General features: G+C 48.2%; 2 protein-coding genes across 22 annotated transcripts in view; one reads left to right on the forward strand and one right to left on the reverse strand.

Annotated features, from left to right (window-relative positions):
* The window catches only part of MTMR3 (myotubularin related protein 3), a 142500-nt gene extending 133301 nt beyond the window's left edge, over window positions 1–9199 (forward strand). For 8 of the 16 annotated variants that reach the window (XM_046639339.1, XM_046639336.1, XM_046639334.1 and 5 more), the window contains 6 exons: window positions 304–449; window positions 1225–2581; window positions 3719–3829; window positions 4294–4382; window positions 5146–5172; window positions 7050–9199. In XM_046639339.1, coding sequence (XP_046495295.1) covers window positions 304–449; window positions 1225–2581; window positions 3719–3829; window positions 4294–4382; window positions 5146–5172; window positions 7050–7221 — 1902 coding nt within the window. In that variant the 3' untranslated portion in view covers window positions 7222–9199. Of the gene's footprint in view, window positions 1–303; window positions 450–1224; window positions 2684–3718; window positions 3830–4293; window positions 4383–5145; window positions 5173–7049 lie in introns of those variants that run through there. The other 8 variants (XM_046639340.1, XM_046639342.1, XM_046639343.1 and 5 more) reach the window with 5 other exon arrangements.
* Window positions 2654–25455, reverse strand: part of LOC124226277 (collagen alpha-2(I) chain-like) — a 70716-nt gene continuing 47914 nt past the window's right edge. For 4 of the 6 annotated variants that reach the window (XR_006885264.1, XR_006885262.1, XR_006885263.1 and 1 more), the window contains 3 exons: window positions 20832–20996; window positions 17238–17346; window positions 13770–16586 (listed from right to left, as the gene is read on the reverse strand). Coding sequence is in view for 2 of the 6 variants with exons in the window: in XM_046639359.1 (XP_046495315.1) it covers window positions 20986–20996 (11 nt within the window). In the remaining 4 variants the exon portion in view is untranslated. The other 2 variants (XR_006885261.1, XM_046639360.1) reach the window with 2 other exon arrangements.

The following is a 25455-nucleotide window of genomic DNA, read 5'->3' on the forward strand; positions in this document are numbered from 1 at the left end:
AGCAAAGTCAGACATTCAATAAAGTTGACCTAAGAAATAATTAATGAGAGATGGATATTTTAAAAAATCCTTTAGATTTTCATGCCGGCAAAGAGGCTCGCAGGTGAAAAATGTTGTCCCCCCAAAAAATCTCTAGTCCTTTATAGGCCTTCTTGGGAGAGAGACCTGCATCCACTGATGCTAATTCCCTTTGGAGATAGTGCAAGACCTGTTGGGTGTTCCAGCTTGGTGCTTGTTCCTGACCCTCATTTCTAAAAGCTTGTTGGGACTTGTTTAAACCTGTGTCCACTGCTCTCTCCTCAGGTGCTGTACCCTGTGTGCCACGTGCGCAATCTAATGCTGTGGAGTGCAGTGTATCTGCCCTGCCCTTCCCCGTCCACCCCTGTGGACGACAGCTGTGCACCATACCCAGCACCTGGCACCAGCCCTGATGATCCACCCCTGAGCCGGTGAGCCCAGGGTTGATGCTAAGGGGCCTTTTCTGTGTGGGTTATTCCTGTGTTGGAACGTGGCCAGGGAGGGTCAGAGATCATGACATTGTCTGGCTCCCCACATCTTTCTTAGATCTCTGAAGTTTTCTCAGGGAAGGTATAATGGTTCTGGGCTATGAGGCCATAAGAGCCTCGTTTCCTGAAGGGTGTTGGGCCTTGTCACTACATCGCTCTGCTGCACGTACCAAGCAGTGATGGAGCAAATCCTCTGGGTTCCTTGTGACCCTCTGGCTTGAATCTCAGTCACTACTCTGTGCTCCTGCCTCCCTGCCATGATTTGTCTTCTTGGGCTTGAAAGGCAGATGCTGTCAGATGATAGAAAGTTTGGCTTTAAACCTGTGAATTAGCTTTACTGAATTCAGACTGATAAATAATAAATTAATTTAAAATATTGTAATAGCAGAAAATCAACAATGCTATTTTCCTTTGCTGCTAGTTGAGAAACACAGCAGTACCATGAAGAACATCTTTTTAAAATAGCATTTGCTGTTAGCTTACGGTATGTATCAGGCATTTGGTAGGGGTGGGACCAGAGGAAATTTGCCGACTAGAAGGAGGACTCGTTCGGAGCTTTGCCTTTCCAGCAGTCTGAGCCTCATTTCAGAGATGCCGTAGCTTCTTGAGTAGTGATGAAAGACCCAATTATGAAACAACTGCCTGTTAAAACCTCTTGTCTCCTACTTCCCTCCAAACAGCTTCAGATTCTCATTTCCCCCAAACTTCTTGTTTGTAGGCTACCAAAGACTAGATCATTTGACAATCTGACCACAGCCTGCGACAACACAGTGCCTCTAGCCAGCCGGCGCAGCAGTGACCCAAGCCTTAACGAGAAGTGGCAGGAGCACCGGCGCTCACTAGAACTGAGCAGCCTGGCTGGTCCTGGAGAGGAACCTCTTGATCCTGACAGCCTGGGGAAGCCAACCAAAGTGCTGGGTGGCGCCGAGCTGTCTGTTGCAGCTGGAGTGGCCGAGGGGCAGATGGAGAACATTTTGCAAGAGGCCACCAAAGAGGAGAGTGGGGTAGAGGAGCCTGCCCACAGGGGGAGCATTGAGATGCAGGTCAAAGAGGAGGTGCTCTTAGAAAAGGAGAACAGGGGGAAGATCCCTGAGGGCTCTGCCATTGTACTTCATCAAATCCCGGAACTGGATGCTGCTGCTCTGAGGAGTCATCCTGTTCTCCCCAGTTCTCTCCAGGAGCCTCTCAGGGGAGAGGATGCCCAAGAGGTCCCTGTAGAACAGCCTCACACAGGAGCTGTCGCAGAGGACAGGGAGGAAGCAGTTCTTCCAATCCCAGTAGATGCACAAGCTGGCTATGGTACCTCACAGTCAAGTTCTCTGCTGCCCTCCCAAGTCCCATTTGAGGCCAGAGGATCAAACGCAGACAGCTCCATGGACATGTTAATGGAAGATAAAGTGAAGTCAGAAAGTGAGCTCCAAGGCCATCTTAGACCTTGCCTGGTAAACAGTGGCAGGTTCAGTGGCAAGGACATGCTTCCTCAAGCCTTGGAGCCCAGGCCTTTGGAGAGGAGCCTGACTGAGAGGCCCCAAGTGGGATCTTTGGTGCATAGGACTTCCCCTGACAGCATCCACAGCCCAGTGCATTCTCCTTGTGCCTTGCCTTTAGCCGAATGTAAAGAGGGGCTCGTGTGCAATGGTGCCCCAGAGACTGAAAATAAGGCCTCAGAGCAGCAGCCCCTAGGGCTTAGCACCCTCCAGAAGTACCCCACCCCCAATGGGCACTGCGCCAATGGGGAGGCTGGTAGGAGCAAGGACTCACTGAGTCGCCAGCTGTCTGTCACAAGCTGCAGCTCTGCCCACTTACACTCAAGGAACTTGCACAAGTGGCTGCACAGCCACTCGGGGAGGCCGTCTGCAACTGGCAGCCCTGACCAGCCTTCTCGCAGCCACTTGGATGATGATGGCATGCCTGTGTACACGGACACTATCCAACAGCGCCTGCGTCAGATTGAGTCAGGTCATCAGCAGGAAGTGGAGACCTTGAAGAAACAAGTCCAGGAGCTAAGGAGTCGCCTGGAGAGCCAGTACCTGACCAGCTCCCTGCACTTCAATGGGGACTTTGGGGATGAAGTAGTGAGTACATCATGGTGCCTCCACAACTGTCCAAGGAGTCAGGGCACACTGAGGCTGGGCACCCTTTGTGCCTACTGCATGATGATTGGTAGAGATTTCTAAAAGAATTGGAAAGGTTCAGAGTAGCCCTCTTGAGAGAGGCTGGAGAAGGGCATATGAATGGCCGTCTGCCTCTTTCTTTTCTGCCTTGCGTATTTTCCGCAGGTGTCCTGTTTAGGCAGTTAGAACAAGGAAGAGAGTTAGCACTCACTACGTGGTTGGTCAAATCTCTTTGGAGAGAGGATTATGTATCTTAAGAAGGGCTTGAACAACTGGGCCGAATATTTGTAAGGCAGTGTGAAATAGTCCTGTCAAATCGTAGTGCCTGTCCTACCCCAGTAGCTAGTAACTGTTAGCCTCCCCAAACATGGGCTGTAACTGTGAAGGTTTAGTTCTTTTTTTAGCAGGTATTCATACCCACCCTGTGGCAAGTGATGGCAGTAGAAATGGGGAGAAGGGGTTGGTTTCTAGTACTGTCGAGGAGTTGGCACTGTAAGGGGGCCTGGTGACTGGAACTGCAGGTACCTGAGGGGAGATTCTCAAGGAGGCGTTCTCACTGGGTGGGTCTGACTTGATGTGTTCAAGTTCAGGTGTGAGCCTGGCTCTAAAAGCAGTCAGTGTACATTAAAGGCGGGCTCATCCAATGACTTTCAGTTCAAACTAACTTCCTAGTGATGATGGTTTCTCATTTTCCTGAAAAGTCCTTTAGAGAGAGGAGGACATGCCCAAAGCACTCAGTTTCAACACACACATGTAAGTGGCAGGGTTGGGTTGACAGGCTCTTTGGAGCAGCTGACACTCAGTTCCCACTCCATTCTGGTCTCTTCTGCCCCACTCACTTTCTAGAACCCAGAGCCTGTCTGCACTCCAGAGTCACTGCACGCAGCCTTAGACCTCTGTATCTCTCTTCCAGCTGAGCTCAGCCCTGTCTCTGCACCTGCTCAACCCACTTCTTGATGGCTGATGCACCTACAGATTTGGCAGCCCTAACACCCAGGCCCACCCCATGTCCCCAGTGCTCCCTTCCTTACCAAGCCCCTTTCTTCTTCTGGGAGGAGACCAGGTTCATTCTGTTCAGCTGTGTTTGTTTGCCAACAGACTTCAATCCCTGACTCGGAAAGCAATCTGGATCAGAACTGTTTGTCTCGCTGCAGCACAGAGATTTTCTCTGAAGCCAGCTGGGAGCAGGTGGATAAACAGGACACAGAGGTACAGGCTCAGCCCCTGTTCTGAGTGCCACCCATGAAACTCTTTTGCAGTTCTTCTCCTCCCCATCCTTTCCCCATGCCCTTGGCTAAGGAGTGACCTCATAGCACATGTAGCCTTGAGCTTCTGTGAATCTCAGCGCCTGTGAAACCCCATCGAGCCTAGAATTTCTGTGCCAGGGAGACTCAGCAAACTGGCCCTCTCTCCTCTTTGCCTCTATGAACTGGAGCCTTGCCAGCTCTCAGCCACACAGGGTGCTGCTGCCTGCCACTTTATCTCAGGGGAGTTTCGAGTCCCTTCCAGGGAAACGATTTGGACGCCTTTCTTGTACTACTGACATCTGACCTGGGCTGGTGCCACCAGAGCCAATGTGGTCCTTGTGACTCTTGCTGCCCCCAGCATGGCTCTGCTGGCTCCAGCTGGATGGCCCATCTCCTGTCACTAACCTGGCCCTGTATGTTTTACAGATGACCCGTTGGCTCCCTGACCACCTGGCGGCCCACTGCTATGCGTGCGACAGCACCTTCTGGCTTGCCAGCAGGAAGCACCACTGCAGGTGCCACTGGGGTGTGTGGTGGGGTGGACAGGGATGTGGAGGCTGAGACTGGCCCATGGAGCCTGCAGATGGAGAGATGCAGGCCTTGGGCTGGCAGTGTTCTGGCTGAGACAGACCCCAGGTTTACAGGACCCCGACTCATCTTTTGTGCCTCTATAATTGGTGGTTGCAGAACTGCATTTGGTGTCTTTCTTCCAATTCAGAGTGATCATGACTAAATTTTGAAATGTACAAATGATGTCCCTTTTTTTTTATTTTACTTCCAGGATTGGTCCACCGCCCAAACTGCCATTTCTTATTACTAGAATAAGATTTCTTCCCATTTCAGCATGCTGCTATGAGCAAAAATAGTTTTCCTGCTGTGGGCAGGGAACTTCATTTTCCTACTTCTTACGCCCGCTCCCTGACCCCAAACTTGTTTTCGTTGTGCCAGTGGTGAGCAGACATAGCTGGGGATACTAGAAGGGACAGCTGAGTAGGCTCCTGACTTCTTTCTTCCTTCTCAGTTGGTGCAGTGAGTTGCTAGGGATGCTTTGTCCCAGCTGGGGTGATGACTATCTGGAGGATGTTCAGTGTTCTTGGGATAGGCAGTTTATCTGAATCATGACACAGCTCGGCCACACTAGTGAATCCAGATTGAAAATGAAACCACCTCTTTGTCTAGTAATGATGCCTGTAGGACTGTGTATCTCCCCACCCTGCACCCCAAGCCCAGATGTCTTTGTTTGGCTTCTCCTCTGAGCTCTTTCTCCCCTCCTTGCAGGGACACTGACCGTGTTGATCAAACGTGGTGAGCATTTGCAACAACCTGTCTGTGACGTCCACACATCTACAATAACTTGTCCACACTAACTCTGCCGTTTCCCCTCTCTGCACTCATTGGGATGAAGCCTGGGGCTGAGAGGGCAGGCAGGCAGGCAGGTGGGCTTGCAGGGAAATCAAAGCAGCTGACTGAGGAAACCATTAGGGCTGAGTCACACTGCAGCCGTGTACTCCCCTCCGACCTCACAGCTCAGCTGAGCCATCTTGCTTGTGATGAGAAGCAGTGCTTCAGCAGGGGCTGGGCTTGTGGAGTAGCCAATTGGGTTTTTAGAGCTGTTTCTTTTGGGTCAGTCATGCCAGAATGATGCTAGTGACTTCCAAATCAAACGGCATCACCACTCCTATTTTTTTTTTTTAAAGAGACCAGACTGAACAGAGGTGGTCTTTCCCAAGCACTGTTTTAGCATGGGACACTTTAAGGGAAGAATCCATTTAGGGTCTGTCAGGATCCCCTGAGAGAAGTCAGATAGAAAAGCTTAACCGATCAAATTCATGTCATGCTTTTTGAGCCAACTCTAACAGGTATGTTAAATAAATGTAGACAATCAGAAATAGATTTAGGTAATTTTTCTGTGTTGCCCACTCATGCTTTTCAGAAACAGAGTTGGGAAGTACTGAACTGCATTCTAGTAGATGAAGTTTTGTGTGTTTGTTTTACTTCTCTGTCTTTCCATTGCCCCGTGTCTGGCCTTTTCCTTTTGTGGTATTCTTTTGTCCCCAAAGGGTATTCCGTATTCTCTCCTCTGTGCCTAAGTGGTCCTTAATCCAGCAGTGGGTTTGCATTCTGAGGAGCATAAATGAAAAGGTAGTGAGTGATGCTGGCTGAGAAGGAGGATTTCCCTTTAGCTGCTTTCCCCAAGTCTTTGGTGGGCTGTGTCAGGCTCCTTATAGTCTCCCGTTCTTGGGTGTGTTGGGATTGATTTGTACTTTGGGACCCAGCAGACGGGTTATAAGGTGAGCAGAAACCCATCCCTTGCCAGCTACCTGTCCTGTTAGCTGTGAAGAGCATCTGTTTGGGTGTGCGGAGCTGTGCTGCACAGATGCATCAGAGCTGGGCTTTCAAGCGGAAAAGAGGGACTCCTGGAGCCTGAGTGCAGTCAAACCTTCAGATAGAGCTCTAGTATTCCCTGGAGATGCGTGCGGGTTGGGGAATGAGCCATAATTGACTGACACCTATCTAATAAGGGAGTGTGTGTGCATGTGTGTTCATCTGTGCTCTTGTCCTTTCACCCTGAGCATGTGTCATTGGTTGCTTGTCTCCTGGCTTTGCATGCTGGCAGCAGAGCAGTCCTAGATGGCAGCAGTCTATTCTCCATGTTGCTGCCTCTGAGCCTCTGGGGAAGTGGCCCTTTGGGCAGGGCTTCTCACTACCCAGCTGGGCTGGGTAGTTTCTCTCATCTGAAGAGCTCGGAGGCAGTTCCATTGAACTCTGGCCTCTGTGATCACAAACTATATGGAGGCTGTTGCCCAGGTGGTTGTGGCCACTGGGTTTTCCCGGGCCAGGACTTACCCACTGAGCTAGGAGCTGCTTCTGCCCTCAGCCCATTTGTTCTCACAGATCTCTTGAGCAGCATCCTTCTGTACACCTGGTAACCTTGAGCCATAGTGGTGAGGTTGCCAAGTGTCCTTGGCCCTAAAGTGAAAGTGGTGTGTGACTATGCTAGGTGGGGATCCCCTCCCTGCTTGGCTTGTTTCTGGGCTAGACAAATAAAAGTGTTTGATCTTAGAGGAGTCTCCAGCACATCCAAATTACGTACGGTGAAGTTCTGTCTTCTGAAGTTGGTTTCCCCACTCTATTCTCGTTACCAAAACTAACATTGTTTTATGTCTTCTTCTCATCCCAAGGAATTGTGGGAACGTATTCTGCTCCAGTTGTTGTAACCAGAAGGTTCCAGTTCCAAGCCAGCAGCTCTTTGAACCTAGTCGAGTGTGCAAGTCTTGCTACAGCAGCCTGCATCCCACAAGCTCCAGCATTGATCTTGAACTGGATAAGCCCATTGCTGCCACTTCAAACTGAAGCTCAGTGAACTGGGGTGGGCAGAGGCCAAGCTGTTGTTCCTCTGACAGGCCCACACAGCCTGGGCAGACTCAGAGGCCTGTGCACTTTGGAATGGGGGCATGGAACCACCTATGCAGAGTGACAGAAATTTGGGATGTACCACTGGATTGTAGATTGATTTTTCTTTCCTGTTTTTTTCCTCCCTTTTCCATCCTCCCTCTGCCTCCAAAAAAGAAAAATGTCCCCTGGTTGTCTTAAATTTTTTTGTTTTTGGATGGAAGACCAGAGGTTGCCAGTCCCCCTGTAACTGTTGAGCCGCCTGCTGTCAGGTGATGCTGAGGGTTGGCTTGGTTCCAGCCTCTGACCGGCCTAGAGTCAGGAGTGGAGGCCTGAGATAGTGAGCAGGGAAGAAAGCCAGTGCTGACATTTGTGACCATTCCTTGTGCCAGCGCCACATCAGAGCTTGTTGGGAAAAGCCTTTGCTACAAGGGAGAGAACTGCCCCGGGTGCCCTCTCCTTCCTGAGAAGCTGGGCGAGTCTCACCTTCTAGACAGATAAATGGGATTGGTATTTGGAGGGAGTGACACACAGTAAAAGGAACCCCTCAGATTCTCCTCTGGGGAAGAAAGGTGTATGCTCCTTTGAGGCAAGTGAGAGGAGCTGGGAATGGGTGGCCAGCATGTTCTCCCCCATGGGATTCTGTTTTGAACTTGACTCAGATTGTCTAGGGCTCCCTTCACTGTCATGGGTCTGCCTCCCTCTGCCAGGCTGTGTAGTGCTTCCCACGCTCAGGCATAAGAGTGCAGACTGGCCAGAGTGCAGTGTCCTGCTGCTGTGGCCAAGGCCAAAGCCTGCCCTGAGCTCAGGCACACCTGGAAGCCCCTTCTGGGGCCTGGTCCCCCAAACAATCTCTTCCTCAGCCAGCACAGGGAAATCCAGACTCAGGGTTCCAAAACTTCCCCATTCCCAAACCAAACAAATCATGGATCTCCCTCTTAAGGGGTAGAATCAGCCTTTAGAGTGCAAGCCTCTGGAAAAGGGAGCATGTCCCATACAATCAGCCTTCCTCCTTCCCTTCTTGGGGCAGCGGGAAGGGTCCAACAGTCCCCCTGCCCTGCTCCTGGCCAGCAGTGAGGGGCCACTTGATGACTCTGCAGGGTTCTTTCAGAAGTGACACAGCCCGTAGGAGATTCTGGGCATCTTTCCTCAGTAAGCTTTGATGTGGTCCCTAAAGAGCCTTAAATATTTGTGGTGGAGGTAGGTATGGGGAAGGGTGGAGAGGAGTTTAGGTTTGTGCTTTGTAATCTTGGCATCCATGTTTTGTGCCTGCCCTCCCTCTCGGGGGAAGGGCCATGTTTGGCTCTGCTAAAAGCTGCTAACTGGTAACAGGGCAGATTGTGGTGTGTGGTGGGGGTGAGCCCAGGGAACTCTTGTGAACTTTTGGAAGCAGTTCCCCGGCCAAGGGCAAGTTGTGTCTCAGGAAGGTGGCTGCTGTGTGTGTCTGGGTGTGGTGAAGACGTGGCCCAGAAGCCATCCCTGGAGCTGCTGGTCCAGGCAAAGCCAAGCGCCTCTGAGCACGTCTCCGACTTCCCAGTGGCAGCAGGTTGCTCGGAGTTTGAATTTAGTGAAACAGGGTGTAGTTCTTCTCCACACTCTGTGTGGTCTGGCCGTGCAGGTAGGGAGAAGTCAGTGTAATTGAAGATTGTGCAGTTCCTAGTGACAGGTGCCAAGAGGTTATGATACGGGTTTCTTGGGTCTGATGTACAGTGTGAATAAATGCTTGCAGCTCTTAGCCCTTTTTTGATCAATGAAGCACTTTTTTATTAATATTTTTCTTTGTATGTAAAGGAGGAACCGTAACTCTCCGTAGCTGTACATATAACCCTTTTCTCCTAAAGAGGAGTCAGTCAGTGCTCCTATATTTTTCATTTTTTGTCAAAGCAAGAAGTAAATACTTTAGATCTGTTAAATATATAAATAAAGTGAATAAAGTTTAGTGTTCCGCATGGTAGCATTTGCTAACATGTTCTAATTCTTTTTCCTGTGGTCTGTCCTCTCTCCATCCCTTTTCCCTTTTACACAGAAGCAATTTGAGGTGCTGCTGGGAAACTGAACTTTGGCAAAGGAAAACTACAGATTTCTTTTCAACTCTGGACCTTGGCAAGGAGCTGCACCATGATGCCCAAGCTGTGAAACACACTTTCTTGATGGTTTTGCCCCTAACATCTCCACAGCTAAAAAGGCAAAGCAGTCAGGCATCTTCACAATGGGTGGTTCTTCCTTATCTGAAGAACTGAGCATCAAGAGTAATTAAAACTATCTCTGGCCTCCAGGCTCCTTTTTTTGCTACTGCTCTGATTTCAGGGCAGCAAGTGCCTTGGCCCCCTAACCCCAGCCCACCCAGGGGCATCAAGCTGCACCTGTAGCGGCAGTTAAGCACAGACCCTGCATGCGGTGGGAGAGTGAAAGGAGATGTTGGGGGTGGTGGTGGCTAGAAAGTATTTACATGGGTGGGCAGACAGAGACCTCGGGGGCAGACACTGAATTGGATATGATTACTAGAGGGCTCCTTCCTCCACACACACGGAGGAAACTCTGCTCCTTAGATCTGCAACCAGCTGAGCAAGGCCATAGCTTCCAGTCACTTGGTTAGTTCCTGCTCTTCATAGGGGTGGATTTTCTTTCCCTTACATCGCTGCTGGGTATGCTTCCCATCCCACGGTGTTACATACTTCCTCTGTAGGGAAGGTTGGTGTTGAGTGGTGCCCAGCTCTGGTGTCGTCAGCCCAAGATCTGTGTGGTGAGTTGGCTGGGCCCTGAACAGGATCTGCTCAGAACTCCCCGAAGTGCTTTAACTCTGGCTTAGGCGTTCCAGGGTCACTTTATGGATGTACTCTCTGCCTGAAGTATACAAGCACTTAAAAAACAGCTCAGCTGGTTCCAGTCTGAAAGCTGTGCGTGCCATCCAGCAGGTGTTTCAGAATTAGCCTGTCTTCTGGGAGAAGGTACCATTTCAGCTGTCTTCAGTCCATCATAGAGCCCAGGCTGCGTTCAGATCAGTTTGTAGAAAAGTGTGTCATAGCCAATGTGTGTCTACACAGCTTCTATTGTTCCTGAGGTCTAATGGTTTAGCCCTTAGCGAGTTAAAACACTAGGAGAACCTAGCGAGGCTGTCAGGGGCCATGGGTGTGGAGCTGCTGGGAGTAGGAGGAGGAAGAGCCAGGATGCTGGTGAGACCTGCACGGTGCAGGTTGAAGTTGAAAGGCAGAGAATTGCCCCGTGGACGATGGCTGTACATGGAGAAAAGCAGTTCTTTAAGGACAAGGCCAGCTTTCTTCAGGCCATCACGTGGAGGAATTTGGTCTGAAGCAATGGGGTACTTAACAGTGGCCCTGAACTGCACGATGTCCTCCTCATCCCTGAACTTTCCTAGCCTGGCACTCTCTCAATGTTTCCCTTCGTGCTGTACTTGGGGCTCATTATTCCCAGTCCACAGATGATAGGGCTGCCTTCATCCACTGACATTTTCTAGTAAGGATATACAGAAAGCTTTTTCTTTAGTAATTTTGCTAATATGCCCACTGTTCATTTCTGTGTCAGCAAATATTCTAAGGATTAAAAAGGTACTGTGGCAGATTTAAAGGGGAATAAACAGAATGGTGCCAGAGGATCTGTTAAATGATTTCCACTATTAAAAAATATCAAAATGAGAATTGAAGGTATATCCTAGAATAAGATTACAGGCTGCTGTCCTTGAGACAACTGATATGATTGGCCACTGCACACGAGGCTAGGAGATCCCATGCCTATTGAAGTTGTTAACTCTGGTGCTGACCTCTATTGATCTTTTAAGAATGAGGCTGATTTGAAGGGTCTGTTGCAGGATTTCATTTTGCTGGTGCCTGTTCAAGTGACCTGTCCCCAGGGCTGCAGCTGCACCCACCCGATTGCATTAGCTGAGGATAGGGCTAACAGCAGAGTTAAGTGGGCCCTGGGCTGTGGAGCAAAATGACTGACTCTCCATTTGGTATTTTGGATAACATGGCAGGAGTCCCAGCTCTTTAACTTCTAATTACATCTTCTAAGAACATTTGTTCTAAGTTGAGGTTACTGACAAGGTATCTCAAGGGCAGGACTAGAATGTGTGAGAGGCTTTGAACAAGAGCAGGAATAGGAGGCGACCCTCCTAAGCCTCTGACTCTTAAACATGAGTGCCACTGTCCCCAGCACATAGCCACACTGGGCCCTTTGTTCCTCTCCCCTGTGTGTAAAGTTTATCTGCCATGCATTCCGTACAGATAGCAGCTGCCTCCCTGGCCAAGGCTAGGCAGTTGTTCAGAGGCATGAGAGGAAGGGGAAGGGGCACCCTCTGAAATGGGAATTACAAAGCTTTTAAATGCTGCTATGCTGTTTTATTTACCACTTACGGTTTTGTCTATCATATCCGAGTTCTTAGTCAACTTTTCTTACATTGCTCATAGCAGTTGCATTTCAGTTGTATTTTCAGTGAAATTTAAAATTGGCCTTTAACTGTTTCCCAATTGGTTTATAAGATTTTTTTTAAAAAAATGCAAATGTAACCCACAAGTCTTGGATGCTGTTTAAGAAATACACTGTGTATTGCTGCTGACACTACTTGCCTATTATAACAGCATTGATTCTGCTGTAGCCTCAGTGACCATGTAAACTAAACAAATGTGTCGTGTTCACCCACAAACAGTTGTTCAGCCCTGGATTTGGGTTGCCACAGTGGTTCTCTAGTCAGTGCAAGGGATAAATCAGCTCAGCCCCTTAGTTGGTGCAGGAGAGAGGGAGGGGCCCGGCCAGGAGGTGGACCGGGGGATATGAAATCTGACATTCAGGGCTGGGAGGGACCTTAGAGTATCTAGTTCCGTGGTTTTCCTGCTGTTCTTTGGGGCCTTTGTGGAGAGGGAGCCCCTAGGCCCATGCCATATCAGACGTCCAGATAAGATCTGATTGAAGAAAGGGTTTGGTGCTTCAGATAAAAGTCTGAAAATCATTGATTGAATCCGACCTCCTGGTTTTTTGTTGAGGAAACTGAGGCTCAGGGAGCAGCAAAGACTTATCCCAGGTTTTGCTGCAGTAAATTAACAGCAAAATTTGAATAAGAAACATTCTCTCCTGACCCCTCCCCTTCAGTGCTCTTGGGCTTCCAGAAGACTGTCTTAGATAAATAGCTATTTTAACCTGATTCTCTTTGAGTTGGCCAAGCCAGAAATCTTGGAGAAGAGCTTAGTAGTTGCTATCAGAAGGCTTAAACTGTGAGCTCTCCTCTCCATCCTAAGCAAAATTGAAAGGTTTTTTTATAATCCAGTGTTTTTGTTTTTCTTTTTAACCCTTCACGTACCTAAAACCATGTTATTAGCATGAATCCTCTAAGTTCAAGTCATAACATTGTCTTAAAACAGTGGGGTGGCGAGTGACTTGACTAATGCAAGTGGGATAGTTATGAACTGTGTCAGCATCCAATTTATCTCTGAATTTGTTTTCTTTGTATGGTATGGAGAAAAGTCCTGACTGTATACAGATAAGTGGCTGCAAATGGTAATAGTCAAAGCTTGCCTGCAATCTCTGGTTATTATTGACAAAACTGAAGTAGCGTTAAAAAAGCGATTAATAGAGGAATATCCAACATCTGTTTTCAGTCCTTATCCTCCATATATCAGATAAGAAACACCCAAAGGTTATAATAAACACTAAAATTATTCTATGGTGAGAGCCTCTAGCATTGAGTTCTGGAGATCACAGCACCAGGCCAGCAACCCTCTTGATCAACGACCCCTGAGAAGCCCACACAAGCACAGCTGTGGAGGCCTTACTGTGAGGTCTCAGGCAGCCTAAACTCGTGTGTTTTACAGTTGACTATATACATTAATGATTTTTAATATTGAAGATGACATTTGAAGCAAATGTTTAAAGAGAACCTCTGAAGCACCGCCACAAAAGACAGTTTCAAAATCACTAGTTTATCTGGAAAGAACCTGGGGGGTTTTTTTGTTGTTTTTTGGTGAGGAAGATTGGTTCTGAGCTAACATCTCTTGCCAATCTTCCTCTTTTTGCTTGAGGAAGATTGTCCCTGAGCTAACATCTGTGCCAATCTTCCTCTGTTTTGTAAGTGGGATGCCACCACAGCATGGCTTGAGGGAGTGGTGTGTAGGTCTGCACCCGGGATCTGAACTGCAAACCTGGGCCACCAAAGTGGAGCACACATACTTAACCACTGTGCCACCGTGCTGGCCCAAGAACCTGCGTTTCTGAGCCCACAGGCCTGAGCTGGAATCCCAGCCCTGCAGGACCCGCTGAGCTGTCTGAGGGCAGGTGAGGAAGTGAGCATTTCCTTGTCTAGAGCACGGCACTTACCACAGAGAAGGGGTTGAAGGTGCCTGCTTAGTAAATGCCTCTCTCCGCGCTGTCCATGAGGTAAGATGGCATTTCTGTCTGTCTCTTGCTGCTGGCAGACATCCTGAATGATCAGCGCCAGACGGTGCTTCCGTTCCGCCATGTATTCAAACTAGAAGACAACTGACCTTGCCCCGGGCCTGCCACCCCACAGAGCTAAAATTCTGACCTTAAAGCATTCTGATCTGAATTTTACAATAAATTGCAAATGCATCACTACTCAAAGACTTTAAAGTTCATATATGCATTTTATTAAAGAGTTAAAAAATTTTTTAACAGATGCAGGTCTGCACTGATGCTTTAAAATTGTATAAAAGCAACGGGAAGGAGGCTGAGAGAGAAATTGCTTGTTGGACTTGAGGAGGCATCTAAGAACTCCCGAGTACTCTGGAGACTGCTGTGGCCTCACTTTGCTGAACAGCTGATGAGTTTTAGGTTCTCTACTAAAGACCGAGCCGTAACGTGGGCTAGCTCTCCAGGCTGAGGGGCAGGGGCGGCAGAGCCAGGTGGGCCTTACCTCGGTGCAGCACAGATGGAGGCAGAGGCCTGGGCCCGGGTTGTATGCTGGCCTTGCTTTTTGTCCTATGCGTGGAGGCTATTAAAGCGCCAAAATATCAGCAGTTCCTTCCCAAGCAGCTGGCACCCCGGGGCAGGGGTGAACATTGGTGCCAATTTTCTCCTTTCCCCCACCCCCAAGTAGGAAGTTAACCTCCTCTTTCCAGATTGCAGTTGAATTCCTCCCCAAATCCCCACCCACCTTCCCTAGGACTGGGAAAAGTACCATCATTCAGTCTGTTTATGAAGCTCAAGGTGTCACTAATTTCCCCAAGGAACTCAAGGGTGGGTTTGAAAGCATTTAAGAGATGTGCTCACCAACCACCAATCACAAGACTAAGCCTTATTTTTAATGCTAGGATCTCCCCTCGGAATGAGCTTAGGCCTTATTACCATAACCTGCAGTGTACGCGGAAGCATGTTTTCCAACTGAGCCTGCCCAAGCGAATACCCACCTTTCCCCTTTTGAATATTCATTCCCCATCCAAAATAAAAAGCCCCTGCTTTGTTCAGGGACGCCACAACTTTGGAAATGATTCCACATGGCCTCCTATTTGCTGCTGCTAATATACTTTACTTTGTGTGACAACTCCTTCTGATGGAGAGTCTGATTTAACTTGCCAGGAGGCTAACCCACTTTGGTTTCAGTAACAGTCATAGGAAGTTCTGAACCACATCAGGCAGGAATGAACCAGGGCACCTGTAGCCACTGCATACGGCTCCTGTGTGCTGCCTGATGGGGAGGGCAGCGGGGTGGCAGCAGGAGATCACCCTGGCCACTCTCGTATCCTCCACATAGCCCTGCCCTTCAAAGCACTCCAGGTTTTTAGAGGTCACTGCCAATGCCTGAAAAGCCCAGAGTGGGCTGAGGACAAGAGACAGTGTCTGAGGTCACACAGTCACCCCTCATTGCTGGGGACCCTAACAGGTTCAGCCATGGGTCTCTGCCTCTAACAGCTCTGGATACACTGGGTGACTCGTTCATTTAACAAGTAATTGAGGGCTGTTGGTCTGCACAGGCTTCACTGGTGACTTAGATGCATCCCCGCCCTCACTGCCTCATGAGGTGACATGGCATTTCTGTCTCTGGCATTTGCCCTCAAGAGTGTGCCGTCTGTTAGGGAAGATTGGGCAGATAAATTAAAAGGCTCTCATTATCCAAAAAGAACTGGGACCTGAAAAAGCCTCTTAGAGTCAACCCACTTAAAATGGAGACCAGAGTTTCTTATGGTAAATAGTGAAAAAGGTTCAACTGGAACGTTATCTTGCAAAATGAAACTACTAAAATAAGTATCTGTTAACAAAATGTTATTGCAACTATAGGCTAATTCTTAGACCAAAAAATATTTTATGTATATTTCCCTCCTAAAATTACATGATTGCACAATAGGACATCATTTCATGTTTGATTCCCACAGTGCAATCAGTCAGGGTCCTTTTTGCAAAAGTTAGTCAAGGGCTGCCTCTGTTTTCCTGAGGGTCTCTCAATCCTTTAGACCTTTGATATTCAGATCATCCCCCAGGAAGCATCTAATTGGTTATATGCAGCTATTCTCTTCATTTGTTAATGGGTCTGACTCTCAGATCCTCATTTGCAATGACTGCTCTCATTTGAGCAGTTTACCAACAATACTTTAAGGACTATGAAATTCTACATGTTTTGCAAAACTTTAATTGTACTTTGGTACCTATTTTTGTTGTATTTTCAATGTCAGAAGTTTAGAACAACTCACAATCTTAGATGCAGAGACAGGAGAGATGAGCTGTGATGGATGTAATTTTATAAGTGGTCACTTGGAGGATACTTTTCATGTCTGATGACTTCAGCTTGCCTCCACAACCTAGTGGCTACAGCAACTTGAACACTAACTAGTTAGATGTGGCTCAAAGAAAGAAGACAGTCCATGGACTCATCTGACCAGAGAGAGCCTGCCCTTGAGGGACAGCGACTGATGGTGGTATTGGGTCAGCATGAGCCAAGGCAGGAGGGCCGGTTTGGGGAACTGAGCCGGAGTGCTCTGCTTAGCGAATAAGGGAAGGCAGGAAATATTTGTTAAAAGGTCCGAAAGTCTCTTTCAGGACAAACACTGGTCTCAGTTCTATAGCTATTTGAGGTTTCTGTACAAGATAACAGTTAAGATTTATTATGGCCCAGGTACTATTTAAGTACTTGCCATGAATTAACATTTAATTCTCTCAGCCTGGTGAGGTCAGTACTATTATATCCTGATTTGAAAATAAGGTGACTGAGACAACATCTCTCTTAATCCCCTTGCCTAAGGTGACACAGCAACTATGCAGCAGAGCCATGGTTTGAGTCCAGGTCCTTTGCCTCCAGAGGCCACACTCCCAGCCACTGCCGGTACATACCCAATCTCTCCTGAGTCAGGGCCAGCTGGGAGTCGGTGCTGGAAAGCAAGGGAAGATGAAATGGGAGGGACAGTAAGAGGCCACGTGGAGGATAAAAGGAAGGCCCACACCAGGGTAGAGGAGGGTTCAGGAGCAATTCCAAGGGAACCCTTAATTTTAAAGTAGTAGTGCTATTACATTGGATTTACATAGGACTATTTATTTCCAAAATCCATAAGTGTATTAAATGATGTACGAATGTTGCAAGAAGGAATTAGCTACTCACCAAAATTTACCAAGTTTCTTAGGTGGAACTCCCTCACTCAACTATAATGTTTCCATGTCTAGCACAGGGACCAATCTGTATTTGAGATCAACTGGCAGCAGACACCGACTCCATCAGGGGTTAAGACAACCTTTGTCCTGAAGCGAGAGCTCAGTGTCTACCTTGGCACGTGCCTATATGTGCGCAGCTCTGGGCTGCCCTGACCCTGGGTCTCTGGGACCTGTGTTCCAGTTCTCTTATTTAGAGTGTGGCCTTGACCACCCTACTCGGCTTCAATTTCTCATTTGTGGGGATGTTTGTCCAATCAACCCAAGAGGCTGTTGAATATCCATGAGGACATAGGGCATGTTTGCATCATGGGGGTGGGATCCTGCCAAAGCTCGCACTTGAATGTCTGCTTGGAATCTGAGTTCTCACACCTTACCTGCCTTCCAGGGTAGCCTGAAGGTGAAGGAGGCAGGAATCCTGCTTGTTTTCCCGGCAGCCTGCCCTGCTCCAAGGCAACGGCACTTCTCTTTCCTGTACCTGCCAAACTAGAGAGGAGGAAAATATGTCAGGTCTTTCTGGGGATGGTAGAGACTCCCAGCCATCTCCAGCCAGGACAGTCCCCAGTGTCAATACTGCAGATTCAGCCACTGTGGCTGGAGTGTTGCCAGGGACAGGTTTTCTGGCTAGGGTGGGGAGCTCTGCCTTAGGCTACTGGGAGTCTCCAAGAGATGGGCTCCCCGGGGCAGCCTCGCTTCAGCGCAGGTGAGGGCTGGGCAAGCAGTCAGCAATGGTGGCCCCTTCCTTTCAGGCCTCTGGCCACCTTACCTTCATTCTGGCTAGCATCTGGATGTGCAAGTGGGTGATCCTTGAACTTCCCAAACACAAACCTCTTGATGTGTGCCTATCCTGGGGAAGGAGAGGCACCAGAGGTGACTGCCCGACTAGTGTGTGGTGTTTCCTCTGTCCTTCTAAGGCAGTGTTTTGCTATAAGCTGCCTCCCCCAGCCTTCTTTCTGAGCATGCAGAGCTGGCCGTGCACCCCATGGGGAGTAGAGAAGTCAGGTCCCACAGCAGGTCCAGCAGAAGGAGGAGTCAAGCCCATGCCTGCCAGACCTCCTGACCATGGCCTTAGGAAGGCAAAACACTTGCCCTCAGGGGGGAAGTGCACCCCGTAGTCTCAGTAGGAGCAAACTTCTAAGGAGCCCTCTGACGCCCTTTCCTCCATGGTACCTTCAGCCCTGCTCTGCAATTCCTTAGCCCTGCCTGACCCTCTGCCTACCCCACCCCCATGCCCAGAGCTGCTTCTGCTTCTTTCCCTCCCTTCCCTTCACTCCGAACTCCCACTACCTCTGCAAGCCTCACACTTAAGGCACAGAAAATACACAAGCCAGAAACAGCACAAATGTCCATCAACAGGACAAAGGATAAATAATCTGTGAAACATTCATCCACAGAAATATAACATAGCAACGAATGAATAAACTAGTTACACACAACCACATGGATGACTCTCACAAAATTATGTGCTGTGTGATTCCATTCTGCAAAAGTTAAAAACCAGGTAAAACATAACTGTTATTTTGGGAAGCAAAGACATGGTCACTACAACAGCCAGGGCCTGGGCATCTCTCGGGGGATGGAGCGAGCAGGTTGGGGAGGATGCTGGGTTTCTGGAGTGCTGGAGATGCTCCGGGTCTTGATCGGAGTGGTGGGTTTCATAGATGCTCACCTTGCAATTCACCAGTCTCTACAGATATGTTTCATGTACTTTTCTACATGTATGTTTCACAAAGTTAAAAGAAACCAGCCCCCCTACCCCACTTTGGGCTTTTAGGGCACTGGTCCCTTAGTTGCACGCTTCATGCAATTGGCCTCAGTGGAGAACACCCAGTGGGGAGCTGCCAAGGCCTGAGGAGAAAGGGGTTGGCCCAACCTCTCAGGGGGCCCTGAGTCAATGAACCAGGGAGTTCCGCCTTCGTTCCTTCTCCAGGAGTGTTGTCCTGCCCCTCGTGCTGTCACATCCTTGCTCCAGCTCCACTGATTCTCAGGGAAGTTTGGCTCTGTTGACCTGGAGCACCCAGTTTCCTGGCTGCTGTCAGGCTTGCCCTGAGTGGGCCTTCCCTGACCCAGGTCTGTCTCACGAAAGGGTCTGTGATGATGAATCAGCCCCAGCGCGCTGGGTCTAACCTGAATCTGATGTGTTACTCTTGGTCTCCATTGTTTGTTTATGTAATGTGGTCATCTGCCCACTCACTCACAGTTAGGGGAGAACATTACAGGGACCTCATGCCCAGGAACCTTGATTGTGTATGAGGATACTAGTCAAATAAAACCCGAGTGCCTACTCCTCATTAGGCAGAGAAAGCCAGGATCCTTGTCCTCATGGACAGAACTGTTGGTAGAAGACAGGTAAGTGTGAGGAATGCTGCAGAGCAGTCTGGTGGTCTGTGGGAAGCTGCACCGAGTTCTGTGCAAGTCAGGAGAGGGGTCCCTAAGGAAGCAACGTTTAAACTAAGGCCTGAAGGGTGGAGAGGGAAAGAGAGAGAAGGAACTAATTCATTGAGCACGTACTATGTGCTAAGCCACTTGCATCATTTCATTTAGTCCTGACAACAACCCTTTAAGATAGATATTAGTATCCTCATTTTACACATAAGGAAACCGAGGCTCAGAAAGGTGAAGAGCCCTACCCAAGGTCACTCAGCTAACGTGGCAGAATGAGGACTTAAACCCAGTCTGTACGATTCAAAAGCCAGTCAGCGAGGAGGCTATTGTCAGTCATGCCAGAAATGGCGCTGGTGTCAGGGGATGTGGAGAGGAGTGGATATGTGGCTAGGGAGGGCCACTGAAAGAATTGGTGGGATTTAGTGAGCGGTGTTGAGGTGAAAAAGGAGGAGGAATCAAAGACAGCTCCCGGTTTCTGCTTTGATCAACTGGATGGACAGTGATCCACCCAGTTGGATCATTTACCAAGACGGAGAAAAGAGAGAAGCAAGATTAGAGGGAAAAAAACCATTCATCTAAATTTGATATATTCTACTTCAGATTAAAAAAAAAAAATGGTTGATTAAATAAAAACAAAACAGGGATAATTCCATGCCTAGAAACTCCCCATCATGCCTCCTCAATGCCAGCATTCTCTACATCCATTCATCGCCCCTTCCTTCCAATGTCCTAAGGCAGCCCCCAATTCTTTTCTGATCCTTGGGCCCTCAGGCAGATCAGGACCAGGAGAAGCACCAAGAGAATGCTGCCCTGGGTCACACCATCCACGCCCTCAGAAGTGGCCCTCTGGCCACTCCATGCTTCATCTGGGTCTTTGCTGACCCTCCCCTCTCTGCAGAGGCTCTGCTGTGTGCCTGAGCTCCTCGGGGTGAAGTGCCCCTCGTCCTCCTGGTACTCAGACCATTCTGTGTGTCAGCAGCCTCTACAGTCGCACAAGGCCCCACACTCAGAAGGGCCCTGCCCTTGGTTTAATGCTCCTGTGTTGCAGGCTTGAAATTCCTACTATATTTAACAAGGGCCCCAATTTTCATTTTGTACTGGGTCCCACAAATTATGTAGGCAGTCCCATATGTACGTCTGCATCGTAATGATGCGAGGCAATGAGCCTCATTTCCAGCTAGGAAGACCCATTGTTTTAAATCAGAGGGAGATAAAGCAAAAAAGAGCTCTCTTCCTTTGTTTCTATGAAATACACAGTTTTATGTGCAGTTTTATGTTTCTTCCTGGGTGATAACTTAGGAGGGAACCTTGGGAATAGAATACAGAAATAACAAATTATGGGCCATTAACTGTAGTTAATTGTTTCTTTACAGCTTAGAGTGGAGGAACGTCCTGGTTGCTTTCACGCTCACAGTTACAGAGAGAGAGGTAGGTCTGCTTACAACCTAGGGTCCCTCAGGAGGTGGAGGGAGGAGTGATTGAGTAATCCCAACCTGGCTTCTGAAGCCGAAACTGCCACCAAAGCCTCACCTCCAGTTACAGCATGTTCTCTCCCAAGCTAGTCACTGTGATTAGGGACCCCTTACCTGAGCTCCCCTCAACTCTGCAGGTGTGGAGGTGGTCTACGTGTGGTCTGGGCATCCCGCTGCAGCAGCCTTCAGGGTTTAATTCACACTGTGCCCCAAGAAGTTGGTCTCATCTGCCACTCGGGCTCCAAATAGCAGCAAATCCTTGCTCACTTCAGTAAACACCTGTTAAAAGAACCATATACCAAAAAAAAGTTTGGATTCCTTGCTAAAAAAGATGCAGAAATGCTCCACTGCCTATTGTCATAGCCCTATTCGCCTCCTAAACAGCTAATGGATGAAGCACTGTGACCTCCTAGTGGCAAGTCCTCAGGTGTTAGTAACTTACAGTAGGAATATCAAAGACTCGGTAAGCACAGCACAGAGAAAATATAATCCACTCCAGAAGCCCTTGTTCTCAGAGACATAGCCAACATCAATCCAGTGACTGTCGAAGGCTTTTTAGAATGTACTAGGTCATCCCATTTAGTCTTCACTGAGCTGATCATATAACTGCTGTCCTGCTCTGAAAGCTTGGCTGACTTCCCTCGATTCACAAAACACAGCCCAAATTCCTTAGTCTGGCATCTGAAGGCTTCCCATTCTGCCATCACCTGGCCTTTCCAGTTCCATCTTCCCAGAGCCTGCATCACAATCACGCTAGGTTATTCTTTACCCCAGGGACTGTCTCCCCTTTGTCCTGGTCTGTTTCCTCTCCCTTAACTTTCCATTTCTATTTGTTGAGTGCCTGTCCTCGCTAGGTCTGGGGGACACAAAAGGAGGAAAACAGGTTAGGTCCCTAGCCTTGGCGATTTCAGTCTAGTGAATCCATGAATTACCTAAACCTTCATGGCAAACTGTGAGAAGGGCTGTGAACAGGAACAGGGGCTCTGAGCACCCACATCGGGGGTTTGGTCTAGTTTGGGCATCAGGAAAGGTTTCCTTGAGGAGGAGGATTTCTGTGGAAACACATGGTAACTAGGCACCAACCACGGGATGGGAGGCTGTGAGGAGGGCACACTCCAGGCCAGGCCAGCAAGGGCAGAAGCCCCAGAAACAAGGCCGTTTGGAGAGAAGCACTGAAATGCCAGAGAGGCTGGAGCACAGAGGGCAAGAGGAGATGTGAGCTTGGGTCAGATAAGCTGAGTCTTCATCCCTAGGACCATGGGAAGCTTTTGAAGGATTTTCAGTAGGGAGTAATGTCAGAGTTGTGTTTTTAAGAAGAGCCTTCCAGGGGCCAGCCCCCTGTCCAAGTGGTTAAGTTCATGTGCTCTGCTCCAGCAGCCCAGGGTTGGCTGGTTCGGATCCTGGGTGTGGACCTATACACCACTCATCAAGCCATGCTGTGGCAGCGTCCCACATAGAAGAATTAGAGTGACTTACAACTAGGATATACAACTAAGTACTGGGCTTTGGGGAGAAGAAAAAAGAGGAAGATTGGCAACAGATGTTAGCTCAGGGCCAATCTTCCTCACCAAAAAAAAAGGTTGCCTTAAAAAAAAAAGAGCCTTCTGGAAGAGGTACAGGGCACTTGCAGGGGGATCAGGTACAAGGCCATCACGCTCATGGTGAGAAGGGAGGAGCAGTACAATAAAGAAAAGTGTTTGGGCTTCAGAAAGGAGAGAAGACAGATCTCTGTCCTACAAAATGGGAAGGACAACGGTGTCATTTACTGAGGGTTTCTGTGTCCTGGAGAAGTGTGGGGGTTCGTTTTGAAGAAGGCTCTCTGAATGTCATGCTCAGAGGGATGTCTGAGCTAGAGGTGGATGTGTGAGAGTTGAGGCAGAGCAATGGAACTGAAGCAGTGGATGGGAAGGAGCTTGCCCGGTGAGAGAGAATAGAAGGTCAAGGATGAAGCTAAAGGCCAGGGAGAAGAAATGGAGCTAGCAAAGGGGGCCAAGAAGGAAAAGGAAAAAGAAAACAAACATAGAGAAGATGGTGCCAGAAGAACAGGGAAGAAAATATTTCAGGAAGCACCAGCCCTGAAGGACGAATAGAAGCCACACGCCTCATGAGGAACAAGGGGGAAAGAATGGCACAAAGAGGGAAGAGGAATGCCAAGGTCCAGAAGGCAGCGTGGGGTGGGTTCTGGGAGCTGGAGGTGGGGATGCAGTGGAGCTGGAAGGCGGCTGGGGGAGAGGCGGGAGAGGAGGCCTGGAGGCCAGGGGAGCCAGATCGAGGGGAGCCTCAGTAAGTACTGAGTTTGGACTCAACAGGGCCAGTGGAGAGTTGTTAAAGGTTTGGTCTGTCTTTTCAATTAGAAACAAAATGCATGCTCCTTATAAATAAGACAACCACCCTCCACCAACACAAACTCTCCAGCAACACAAAAATGTACATATTAACAAGTGAAAGTTTCCTCTGCCAAATCTCACTCCTTAGCTGGCTCTTTGGCGTTATCATTCCAGATCTTTTCCTGCCACTCACAGATGGCTTTAGTTTTGTGAAAATATATATTTGCATCTTCCCTTATTCAAACAGCAGCAATCTTGGGCTTCCTTCTGGGTGCATACATGCAGATGGGCCCCACCAGTTGGAATGGCTGTACAGTACTCCACAGCCTTCACATTAGTTACCTATTGCTGTGTAACAAATCGCCACAAACTTAGCTTAAAATGACACAAATTTGTTATCTCACAGTTTCTGTGGTTCAGGAGTCTGACACAGAGTGGCTGGGTCCCCTGCTCAGGGTCTCCCATGGCTGACATCATGTAGGCAGCCCTGAGACTTGGGGTCCTCTTCAAAGCTGTTGGCAGAATTCACTTCCTTGCAGCTTTAGGACGGAAGTCTCTGTTTCCTTGCTGGCTGTCAGCTGGGGGGCCACTCTCTGCTCCTGGAGGCTTCCTACAGTCCTTACCATTGTGGTCTCCTTCATTCTCAAAGCCAGTAGCAAAGAATGCCCCTCATGCTTTACATATTTCTTTAGGAAGAGCCCAGTCCTTTTTAAGGGCTCACCGCATCAGGTCAGGGCCACTCAGGATAACCTCTCTTTCTTAAGGTCAGCTGTGCCATGTAACAACCTAATCATGGGAATGAAATCCATCATATTCGCAACTTTCACCACACCCAAGGGTAGGGTCACTGGGGGTCACCTTTGAATTCTGCCTACCACAATACCATACAATCACCTTCCCATAGACGGACAGGTAAAGCGTTCCCCTCTCTTTGCTTTCTGCAAATAGCTACAATTAATATTCTTTTGTATATATTCTGTATACTTTGTAAATACTTTTGTTGGGTGATAAAAAGTGACATTTCTGGGTTGAACAATAATCACACTTTAAGTTTTTAAAATGTGCATAGATTTTTGTAAAGGAAGTAAGTCTCTGGGGCGTCACGTGCAACAGTCCTTTTTAAAATAAACTTTTAATCTGGAATAATTTTCTACAGCCTCCTTTTTTATGTGTGCTTTCTCATATGATTTTTAAAAACAACATTTTATTTTAAAAACAATTTTATATTTACAGGAAATTGAGCAAATGGTACAGAGATTTCCCAGGTGCTCTGCACCAGGTCTCCCCTATCATTAACATCTTACATTAGTATGGTAACATACTTTAACTACAGCCCAAAATGTATTCAGATTTCCTTAGTTTTTACCTAATGTCCTTTTTTCTGTCCCAGGATCCCATCTTTTTTTTTTTTTTGAGGAAGATTAGCCCTGAGCTAACTGCTGCCAATCCTCCTCTTTTTTTGCTGAGGAAGACTGGCCCTGAGCTCACATCCGTGCCTATCTTCCTCTACTTTATATGTGGGACGCCTACCACAGCATGGCTTGCCAAGCGGTGTCATGTCCCCAACCAGGATCTGAACTGGCGAACTCCGGGCCACTGAAGCAGAATGGGCAAACTTAACCACTGTAACACCGGGCCGGCCCCCAGGATCCCATCTTACATTTAGTCATCATGTACCTTTAGACTCTTCTTATTTCTTAGACTTTCCTTATCTTTGATGACTTTGACAGGTTTGAGAAACTGGTCGAGTACTTTGTAGAATGCCCCTCAATTAGGATTTGTCTGAGGTTTTCTCATGCTAAGACTAAGACTATGTGTTTTTAGAAGGAAGACTGCAGAGATAAAGTGCCATTGTCATCCCATCCTATCAAGGGTACACACTATCAACATTGATGTTGACCTTGATTACCTGGCTGAGGTAGTGTTTGTCAGGTTTCTCCACTGTGAAGTTACTCTTTCCCCCATTTCCATACTTCCAACTTTAGAAGTAAGTCACTGTGTGTAGCCCATACCTTCAGAGAGGGAAGTTATGTTCTACCTCATTGAGAGCAAAGCATCTACGTAAATTCTGTGCAGTTCCTCTGCACAGGAGATTTCTCTCCCCCCAAATTTATTTATCTATACAATCATTGATTAATATCAGTATGCACGCATGGGTATTTACTTTATACTTTAGACTACAATCCTTTAGGGCTCACATAGGTTTTATTTGCATGCTTCGGTGCTGTTAGCGTTTACACTGGTGGATGATAATATTTCTACACGTAACCATCTCTACAGTCTCCTTAACATTCTCTGGTGTAGTATAAACTTTTTGAATCCTGATAGCAAATTTAATACCCTACTTTACTTTCCTGTTCACCTTGTCCCAGTGGCCATTGGGAGGGAGCTTTTTCAGTTGGTTCCTATGC

Source organism: Equus quagga, chromosome 15 (genome assembly GCF_021613505.1).
Source record: "Equus quagga isolate Etosha38 chromosome 15, UCLA_HA_Equagga_1.0, whole genome shotgun sequence".
In the NCBI taxonomy this organism is placed as follows: domain Eukaryota; kingdom Metazoa; phylum Chordata; class Mammalia; order Perissodactyla; family Equidae; genus Equus; species Equus quagga.